Source organism: Octopus bimaculoides, chromosome 16 (genome assembly GCF_001194135.2).
Source record: "Octopus bimaculoides isolate UCB-OBI-ISO-001 chromosome 16, ASM119413v2, whole genome shotgun sequence".
In the NCBI taxonomy this organism is placed as follows: Eukaryota; Metazoa; Mollusca; class Cephalopoda; order Octopoda; family Octopodidae; genus Octopus; species Octopus bimaculoides.
Genome location: NC_068996.1, coordinates 52,472,213 through 52,483,517, shown reverse-complemented (window position 1 = coordinate 52,483,517; position 11,305 = coordinate 52,472,213). Strand labels below are relative to the sequence as shown.

The window sequence follows — 11,305 nt, the reverse complement described above, 5'->3', positions numbered from 1 at the left end:
CGTCGCCTTCCTGGCACTTGGGCACGTGAAAAGACATTCAAGCAAGATCGTTGCCAGTGCCGATGGACTGGCCCTTGTGCGGGTGGCACATAAAATGCACCATTTTGAGCATGGCTGTTGCCAGTACCATTTGACTGGCCCTCGTGCCGGTGGCACGTAAAAGCACCCACTACACTCTCTGAGTGGTTGGCGTTAGGAAGGGTATCCAGTTGTAGAAACCCTGCCAAATTAGATTGGAGCCTGGTGTAGCCATCAGGTTTCACCAGTCCTCAGTCAAATCGTCCAACCCATGCTAGCATGGAAAGCGGACGTTAAACGATGATGATGATGATGATGGTGTTGATAAATAAGTCTGTTTCTACACACAATATTTTTGAAAAAGTACTGGCATCACTTACAGTGAGATCAAATGGTTCTGTTCCTGGACATACAATTTTCACAGTAAAACCTGTATCCTGAATCAAGACAATTTCTTGTTCATTGTTCTTTTCATTTTCATTCGTTGCAGGAACAGAATCTTTTTCGGACAGATTCTTTTCACTGGACATTTTCTCTTCAGTATCTTTAGCTGTTTTACATTCCTCAGAGTTCTGCGTTGCTTCTTTGTCATCGTGACATCCATTCACAACTACATTATTCGCATCACCAGCTACAAAAAAAATGGAGAAAAAATAGATAGAAATCAATGGTCTTAAACAGGATAAAACAGTTTGTAATTACATTAAAAATCCACAAAACAAAAGATTATATTAAAAACTGAAAACAACTGAAAATGAAGGTGTTAAATCATGTTAGGGTTATTGCATCCAATATGGGGGGGGGGAGGGTTTGACTAAAAAACAGTTTATTTCAGATAATATTGTACTCAGACAGAATTTATCAATTTTTTCATAAAGACTTAATCTTGATTACTTCAATAACTCCAGCAAATACTCAAAATTTAAAACCATCACACAATGGTTATTCTCTCTCTCATATGTGTGTGTGTGTGTGTGTGCATATACGATAGAGAGTAAGTTTCATGAGAGAAAAGCTGGACGACATAAAGGGGCATCAGATGTGGTGTACAAGAGAGGCGACTGCGTTGGTACGGTCGTGGATGCAGACAGTTGTGTGAATAAGTGCCAATCTGTACCAGTGGAAGGAAGCCATGGAAGAGGGAGACCCAGGAAGACATGGGTCAAGGTGGTGAAGCATGATCTTCAAACGTTGGGCTTCATGGAGGCACTAACAAATGACCAAGAGCTTTGGCAATATGCTATGTATGAAAAGGACACCCACCAAGCCAAGTGAAATAGTAGTCATGGCAGATATTGGTGTCATGCAAACTGACACCCGTGCCAGTGGCATGTAAAAGCACTCTCAGAGTGGTTGGCATTAGGAAAGGGCATCCAACTGTAGAAACCATGCCAAAACAGACTAGAACTTGATACAGTCCCTCAGCTTCACAGCCCTGGTCAAACCGTTCAACCCATGCCAGCATGGACAACGGATACTAAATGATGATGATATATATATTTCTTTCGCTTGTTTCAATTAGACTGCAGCCATATAGGGGAACCACCTTGAAGAAATTTAGTCAAATGAATCAACGGCAGCCTTCTCAGAGTGGTTGACATTAGGAAGGGCATCCAGCCATAAAAACCACGCCAAGTCACACTGGAATCTGGTGCATCTCTCCAGCTTGTCAGCACTGGTCGAACCATCCAACCTATGCCAGCATGGACAACGGACATTAAATGATTTTGCAAATTGAAACTTCAGAAATTTTCAAAATGATATTTTTATAAAAAAACATGAGAATAAGGAGGTACAAAATGAAATTAAAATTTGTATTGATTATAGATATTTTAAATTCTAGTTGAAACAAACCTCAAGCTCAGGCATTTGTTTTTTTTAACAATTAGAATTTCAAAGCCAGAAAAACTAAGGTTAAAATTAACTCCTTGGATTCACTATTTACATTCCTCTTCAAAATACAACACTATTTAACCCTTTAGCATTCACAATGGTCATATCCAAGCCCAAATATTCTACTTGCTTTATGCTCAAATCAGCCAGATCTGGCCTCCCACACTTACCCTACAATGCCATTCTAAAAATAATGGCATCATCAGAATCTTGAAGCTACGAGTTAATGCATGATTAATTCAATACAATATAAATAAACAATCATCACATTTGACAGAGTAATCTGAATGCTAGGTTTAAAGATGAAATATTAATAGTTAATGTAGAGCAGGTGTAGCTACACAAGAAATCTGCTTCCCAACCACGTAGTTCAGGGTCTAGTCCCACTGCATGGCACCTTGGGCAAGTGTCTTCTTCTATAGCCTTAGGCTGACCAAAACCTTGAGTGGATTCAGTAGATGGAAACTGAAAGAAGCTCATATATATAAATATATATATATATATAATAATCAGGCAATGATAATGATGATGATGAATCTAGTAACTCTGTGTTGGCAAGACTTGAAAAAATATGGAAAAAAGCAAAAGGAGTACAGCGAACTTGCCGTGAGGAGTGGAATATCCAACGTTTTGGGTTCAATCCTTTGTCAGGAGACAGAGAAAAAGAAAAAAAGACAAATAGAGTTTACAGCCAAACAGAGGCAAAGTGGCTGAGTTCCTTTCAAGCGTTGGGCCTCACAGAGGCAATGACCGAGACCTTTGACATATTGTGCTTGAGAAGAAGACCTATCAAGCCAAGCAAAGTCACAGTCGTGACAGATACCAGTGTCATGCAAATGGCACTTGTGCCAGTGGTACATAAAAGCACCCATTACACTCTCGGAGTGGTTGGCATTAGGAGTGTGCATGTTAGTCCCCACTACTGTTTAACAACCAGTGCTGGTGTGTTTACATCCTTTAACTTAACGGTTTGGCAAAGGGATCGATAAAATATGTACCAGGCTTTAAAAAAAAAAAAATAAGTACTGTAGTCAGTTCAACTAAAATTCTTCAAGGCAATGCCCCAACATGGCCACAGTCTAATGGCTGAAACAAGTAAAAGAATGGACAGGGCAGTGGTAGTGGAAATTATGATTCCATGCTTTCGTTTGTCTAAATTTAGAGACCAGTACTCAGCGGGGTAGTCAGGGATACATAGGCAGGCAGAGAGTCCAAGGAATTGCTTTGGGGAAATTTTATTTTAGTGCAGAGTCAGGTTTACCAAACAGTAGCGATAAGAGGAAGAATATTCTTTTCTACTCTGGGAACAAGGCCCAAAATTTTTGGTGTGGGGGCCAGTTGATTAGATCAACCCCAGTACACAACTAGTACTTAATTTATCAACCCTGAAAGGATGAAAGGCAAAGTTGACCTTGGCGGAATTTGAACTCAGAACATAAAATTATAGACGAAGTACCACTAAACACTTCACCCAGCATTCTAACGTTTCTGCCAGCTCCCCCCGACTTTCCTTTAGCATTTAAGCAAGCCATCTCCAACCCAAATATTCTACCTATTTTATGTTCAAACTAGCTAGATCCAGCCTTTATGATGTCATTGTAAAAAATGCTATCGCATCATTGTAATTTTATAGTTGTGAGATAATGCATAATTAATTCAAGACAATGTGAATAAGCAGTACATTTGATAGAATAATCTGAATGCTGAAAGGTTAAACTGGCTTGGCCTAAGTATTTTACCAGTTTTATGTTCAAAACGGCCAGATCTGGCATCTTACACCTACCCTACAATGTCATTCAAAGGATAAACAATCACATCATCCAACTCTTGAAGCTATGTGATAATGTATGATTAATTGAAGACAATGTGAATTAGAAAGCATTATATTTGATAGAATAACCTGAATGCTAAAAGGTTAAATTGGCCTAAATACTTTACCTGTTTTATGTTGAAACTGGCCAGATTCAACCTATCATACTTACCCTACAATGCCATTCTAAAAATAAGCATCGGAATATTTAAGCTATGAGATAATGCATGATCTATTCAAAACAACGTGAATAAATAAGGATGACATTTCATCATCATCATCATTTAATGTCCGTTTTCCATGCTGGCAAGCCAGAGAGCTGCATGTCTGACAGAGTAATTTGAATACTAAAGGGTTAAATCATTTTAAATTATGGAGGAACACAAAATCAGAAAGTTCAGAGATGAAGAGACTTCCACAGTTTAGGTGGAAATAAGTTGGTGAATTAAGGTTTGTGTTTTCTTACAATACTAAGAGGAAGACAAAGATTGTACTCGTGTGTGTGAAAAGTATTCTAAAGATAAGATCTATCTGAGCCAAAACATCTGGGAAGAAAACTTCAAAAGAGTAAATGTTCCAGGTGCAATTTTGGAACAAAGAGCTTGAAATTGGGATTAATGGTCTGTATTTATTTGGAGATTAATATCTAGGTATTTTTTATTGCTTTCAGCTGGAGTTATCCATACAATATTGGGAGGAAGACAAAGATTATATCCATGTATGTGAGAAGTTTTCAAAAGACAAGGTGTATTTGAGCTTTGTAGAGAATTATCAGTTATTGAAGACTTATGTCAGAACAAGAAAAATTCCCCAGCAATTGTCTTCTTCATTCAGTCATTTAACTGTGGCCATTCTGGGGCACCTTTTTGAAGTATTTTAGTTGAATGAATCAACCCCAGAATTTATTTTTTAAGCCTAGTACTTATTCTATCAGTCTCTTTTGCCAAAATGTTCAGTCATGAAGATGTAAACACACCAACACTAGTTGTCAAGTGGTGGTGGGGGACAAACACAAAGACACACACACATCGACATATATATATATTTATTTATATGACAGGCTTCTTTCAGTTTCCATCTACAAAATCCACTCACAGAATTTTGGTCAGTCCACAGCCATAGCCAAAGATACTTTCCCAAGGCCAGAGTCCACTAAGACTAAATGCAGAATCATGTGATTGGGAAGTAAACATCTTGTCACACAGCCATACCATGTTTGATGATTAATTTTCACATGTTGATTAACTGATGTGTTTCACAACTCTTATTTACGTATTTTCTACCTGAAATAAAAATCCATTTAACCCTTTCGCATTCACATTATTCTGTCAAGTGTAATGTTTATTTATCCACATTGATTTGAATTAATCATCCATTATTTTGTAGCTTTAAGATTTCAATGATGCGATTGTTTATTTTTAGAATGACATTGAAGGTGAGGTGTGAGAGGCAGAATCTGGCTAGTTTAAACAAAACAGGTGGAATATTTGGGCCAAATACAGTTAGTTTAAATGCTAAATGGTTAGCTCTTAAAATATACTCATCAACATCATTTATCATCTGTTTTTCCAGGCTGGTAAGGGTTGGAAAGTTTGACAAGAGCTGGTAAGCTACACCAGGTTCTGGTCATCTGTATTGGCATGGTTTCTACAGCTGGATGCCCTTCTGAATGCCAACCACTTTACAGAGTGTATTGGGTGCTTTGTATGTGGCCCTAACACAAGCAAGGTCACCAAGTAACTTGCAAGACAAAGACCCCTTGGCTGAGAGAGGGAGTGGTATTGCTAAGAATGTTGTATCAATGAACTCAAAGATTTAGTTCTTGTAGATAAGCATTATTTTGTAAATATGTCATTCAAGAACATGTAACAGGTTCCTGCTTGTAAGTTAGCGATTTTGTGAGATTTTGGTAGATAAGATGAGAGTGAAAATTGGTTGAAAAAAAAAAAAGTTTCAGCACCAATTTGGTAAAGCACTATTGGGACATGCTGAAAGAAGACAATTGAACAAGAATGTCCCTAAGTGAGAATTTAACCAGTAACATTTGGCTGATAAAAACCTTATTACTGTGAGTCTGAATCTTATCAACACAAGAAACAGACCTCTGATTGTGACTTAAGTGACAGCTTTAGGAAAAACAGGATTGGAATATTTCAACTGATGTCTGTCAATATAAATGCTGAAACTGCAGGAAAACCTATATAGCTGCTTCCTTCGGTAAAGGGGCTGGCATTAGGAAGGGCATCAAACTGTAGAAACCATGCCAAAGCAGACAACAGAGCCTGGTACAGTTCTTCAGCTGGTCAGCTCCTCTCAAACTGTCCAACCAATGTCAGCATGGAAAACGGCTGTTAAATGGTGATAAGGAGTGTATTTTAAAAGTTAACCCATTAGCATTTAAACCAGCCATATGTGCTTGCTTCGTTTGGCTGGAATTTTATGATTGGATGCATTTGCTATCATCAAATATTAGTAACGAGGACTAAATATATGCAGCTGATTGGCGAGTTGTTAGTTGTGCATCAAAATGGTAAGTAAAGCTGTGAGATATGTAGACAATGGAAGCTGTTGGAGAAAAGTATTTGAAGGTTATGCAAGAAACTTATCCCCAACAGACTAGAGAGGCTTCAAGTTAGGAATAAAAACAAATTAGTAAGTGATAGTTTGAATAAGTCACATAAGTGATGGTGCTACGACAGAATGACATATACTTCATTTCTAGAAAGATGACAAGAACAAAAAATATTAGTTTGTCAACCATAAAGTGTTCCACATTTCAGAGTCTGGTGAGCATAAGGAAGAAGGTAATGCTTTATCACAAGCTTTTTGCCCAGATCTAAATGATCTTTGTTTTAACCCTTTAAATCGTTCATATCCAGCCCAAAAATTCTACCAGGGTTATGCTCAAACTGATCAGATCTGACCTATCATACCCAACCTACAAGCTCATCCTAAAAATAGATAATCACCTCATAGAAATCTCAAAGCTACGAGATGACTGAATAATTCAAAACAATGTGAATAAATAAGGATCACATTTGACAGAGTAATCTTAAAGCAAAAGGGTTAAGGAATATTCAATAAGGAATTCAGTGTACCTAATTCATGTGGTAAAAGAAGACATTGAAAGAAATGGAAAAAAAAATCTAAGAATGTCGAAACACACTGATAAAAGTTACCAGAGTATAATTAATTATCTTTTGTAAAGTTATCCAACATAATTTTGGTAAAACGTATGATGAGCTCATAGTTTTAAAATACCATATTTGTGCCTAGAAAGAAGGTCATTATCAAATACTGCAAATGCGTTGTTCACGAGTTTTTGTTGATAAAAAAAATTTATGTAAGACAGTGATATCTAAAATATATGGCGATTTGGGAAGGGCAGTGCCTGTGACCCTTTATTTTCCTCAGAGCCTCCAAGACTGATGCAATGAAGAGGAGAAGTTATGCTCAAGCCATAAACTTGGTCTGAAGGCATTCAAACAATGGTGGTGGTGGTGGTGTTAAACTGGGTAACCTGTTGTTCCAAGAGGTAAGAAAATTGATGAGAGGTAGTGATAGCTTTTATCAACCATGCAGATTGGACAGGAATTATTATTCATGTAAATATATAGAACAGAATGGCTGCATATAAAAGTTGGTAACCCAGCCCCTTAACCTTGAATTACGTAAAACTGGCAGCTAACGTGAGTGTAACAGGAGAATAAATTGAAGTTGTAGAAATTACTATAGAAAATTCAGTGTTTGGGTGTAGCAGATACTTAGTTACAACGAGTATATCAGAGTGGATTATGAAGGTTGCATGCACACGCATACCCGGTTTAAATATGTATGTATCACACACACACTCTTAAGTGAGTTGAGGAATATAGTTATTTTACGTTTGAAGTTCGCTTTAATTACTTTTAACATTTAAAATTAATATCCACTACATAAATTAAGGTAAGATAATCTTAGTACTTCAGTCACCTTTAAATTATTACAAGGTACACAACGAATGACATCAAATAGTTACTTAATTACTAGTTCGCTAAAAGATAATTTAGATTTTGGCAAGTGTGATTAATCAGCTATCTAATGTTTACCTACCTACTGCTCAGACAGATGAGCGATAATGGATATTGAGCCGGTTAGAGTGTGATAAGTAAAACTAATGTGTCCAAATAAAGGTCCATGTCTCGTGTCCAGACTAGCTGTGACCTCTTCTCGACGCAGGAGGGACACGTATTAAATAGTAAACTAGAACAATGTATAAATGATAAAGGATACTCTATTAGCAGGTATGTTAATTAATAACCTAGGTATTAAGGACTAAGGAGTTGGGAAGTAACTGAAGGTGAATATAGTAGTTACATGCAGAATATTACCAATTTAGATTTACATAGAAGCCGTTGAAGCATCACAGTGGGAGTGTAAAATAAAGAGATTCTTTCGTCAATACATGCTGTGAGATGCAGACGTAATGGATTAACCCTATGCAGAGGAAAATGCGTAACGACGTGACTTGAGACTGTTCATTTTGAAAGCGATGGAAAGGGCAATGGAAGAAAGTAGGCAACAGCAAAATCTTTTTTTAATATAGCAATCAAAGTACACAAGCAATGGTTTGAACTATAAAGCATTTACCAATAAATGTTATCCACAATTTATAGATGCAAGGTTATTAAAGATGTACGCTAAGATATTTATGAAAGTAGCCTTTCATCCAGAAATATGTATCTAAAAGTAAGCTTATGTAATTTTATTTATCTAGGCAAACAATTTGCCAGTCTTTTTTTTTTTTTTGTAAATAAAGGTGTTTTTGTTATTATGCAGCTAGTTCACGCGTACTGAATCCAAAAGTTATATCTAAATTAAACTTTAATGAACAACTGAAATGTTGGGGTAGTATTATAACGATAATAAACTGCATACAGTACTTAATACCCATAAACATGGTTGTAATTAACCTAACTCAAATTGTTAATGTACGCTAACTTAAAAAAATTATCAAAAGTTGTCACAAGTGTAAATAAATATTGCTTAAAAGGTATTTCATTGTAAGAGAGTAATATAAATGAATTTTAAAGTACACAACAAAATCTTTTTCAAAGTTAGTCTCTGAACTTACCTTCCGTTGAGTAAACTAAGAACACTAAATAGGTATTTATTTAAAACGTTAAAGCCACTTTATTGCTTACAGAAGGTGTTATTACTTAGTGCAGTTTAGCTGCGACGAATTAAAAGAAAAAAAAGTTCCCAATTAATTGATAAGCAAGCAATAACTTTAACCTTGCCTTTTAACCTTGACACACCAAAAACGACATCTCCGTTGTAGAAGTACCATTACATAATATAAGCATTGAAAAAAAAGCTCTGATAACTAAAATGCATGAATTATCAATTTCTAATAAAGATATTTTCTCAAATAAACAAGCAAGCAGATTCAAAATTTAATACGTGTAATTGGAAATAAGTGTCTAACATTTCGCGTACTTGCAAGATTATAAAGCCGGAGTGGGTTAATAACAAACAAATTCAGTATCAGCTGATACGGTGAGTAAAATGATTGATAGCAAATATTTTAGAAAATAAAATTATATTTAATTCCACATACAACTGAATTTATTTTCACATACAAATTATATAAGTTAAATGGTGAGCATTAAAACATTAAAAGCAACCAATGTATATATAAATTTTAGAAAAGCAATAATAATAATAATAAGTATTATAATAATAACACACCTTGTTCACTTTCAGTTTTTGTTGAAGTTTGTGATTCTTTTTCAACGTGGTTGTTATCATCCACAGCAGAGATCCCAGCCATAATTCTGAACTGTCTGCAATCTTGTTCAAAGGAGCACGTGTGAGGCGGACGTAGCAGGAAACTAAATGAAGTCGTTGCTTACTCTCGAACTAATTTGGAACTTTTATAAAATCCAGCCAATGATTTTGATTTACAAACTGTAACAATACAACTCAATTATAAAGGAAGAAGTACTAATTCATTAGAGTGGTAGCGGTTTGTGAGAAATATACCACAAGCAAATCTATTTTTTAATGTTGGAATCGAGATTACAACTTGACCTCCCGAAGGTCACTTTCCGAACTCCGTTATAAGATTTCGTTGGGTTTCTTATTTACAAATAAGAAAGTTAATATTTTTAATTGTTTAACGTGAAAACAATTTCTTAGCAACAAATAATTGTTTGCTTGTAAACAAGATAGATTAACCAATTAGGTGAAACCGGTTAATTCCTATTATATAAGTCATAAAGTCATTATAACGTAAACATAGCTCTCAGGTTAAATTATTTTACTGTATTTTTCTCCGTACCAGTTCTTTAAAAGCAGGTGCCAGTATGTTAAATATTACCCCAATCCGTTCCTCTGTCAATTATAATCCAAGTCCCCACTTCAAATTTTATACTTTGAATGTGCTGCATTTAAATTCCAGCTGTTAACATGAACGTTGCGATGCGAGAGAACATAGTAAGATCGTAGTTAGTAAAACACGTTTTATTTCATGAAATAGAAGTTTCTTGGATGTTACGTTAGGGATGTTGCTTGTATAGAGATCATGTAGCTAATAATTTGGGTAGTTCTAGCCCGGTTAGTGATGTGTAAATAAGATGGGGAGGAGGTGTAAACAAGGTGAGAGCGTATTATGAACGTGTAATAAGGGTGTGTAGACATGTGTGCTCGCTTGTAAACTTAGTTCAAAATAAATATTCTCAGGATGAAAGTTAACCTTTATTTATTTATTTATTTTGTTTCTATCTATCTCTGTCATGTTGAATAGATTACAATTTTCATTTATTTCTATCGTTCCAAACTTGACATGTCTAAAAGGATTCTAAACCTCGAGCATGAAGGATTTACATCTGTTATTCATCAGGAAAAAAGAAAAAGAAAAAGTGGACTCGGTGAGGATAAACTTTGGTGAAATCCAACACCGGATTGAAGGTGGGTCAATGACTCAGTAGCAGACAGCGTAACAACCATCACTTACTCACAGACCGCATCTTGTTGTAGGCTTGCCTTAGTCTTGTAGCGAATTCTTCCACATTTGGTTTTGTTCTCTGAGCGGTGAGTTGGCAGAATTGTTTAGAGTGTCGTATAAAGATGCCTTCTTTATCTCACCCGGCTCCTTTACTTTCTGCGTTCAAATACCGTCAAGGCGACTTTGCTTTCACTAGGGTGGAGTCGATAAAATAAAGTACCAGACTCGATAGCATCAACTATTTCCTCTCAGATTTGCTGGCCTTGTGCTTATATTAGAAACGATTATTATTCACAGGACTTACAAGATGCCCTGTGCTATGTCTTCTGATTCTTTACATTCAGACACTAGTGTAGCTAGTGCGGGACGGTCTGCCCCGGGTGGCACTTTAAAGGGACACAACTTTTGGATATGCTGTAGCCAGTATGTGTCTTTTTGTGGGGTCCGGACGCAGCGAATGGAAGGGTCGCCCCGGGCGGCACACACTCTCGCTACGCTAGTGTATTCTGAATCCAAATCTCACTGAGGTCAACTCCGTTTTTCATCCTTACAAAATTTGTGACCTTGTGCCAAAGCTAGAAGCAATTATTCTTAAC

The 11,305-nt window shown here is 36.3% G+C and overlaps 1 protein-coding gene across 1 annotated transcript in view; it reads right to left on the bottom strand.

The window, feature by feature from the left end:
- Window positions 1-9,774, bottom strand: part of LOC106870455 (clustered mitochondria protein homolog) — a 68,816-nt gene extending 59,042 nt beyond the window's left edge. The window contains exons 1-2 of the mRNA XM_014916556.2: window positions 9,452-9,774; window positions 399-649 (exon numbers count right to left, since the gene is read on the bottom strand). Coding sequence (XP_014772042.1) covers window positions 399-649; window positions 9,452-9,533 — 333 coding nt within the window. The 5' untranslated portion in view covers window positions 9,534-9,774. The remainder of the gene's footprint in view (window positions 1-398; window positions 650-9,451) is intronic.
- Between the last annotated feature and the right edge of the window lie 1,531 nt (window positions 9,775-11,305).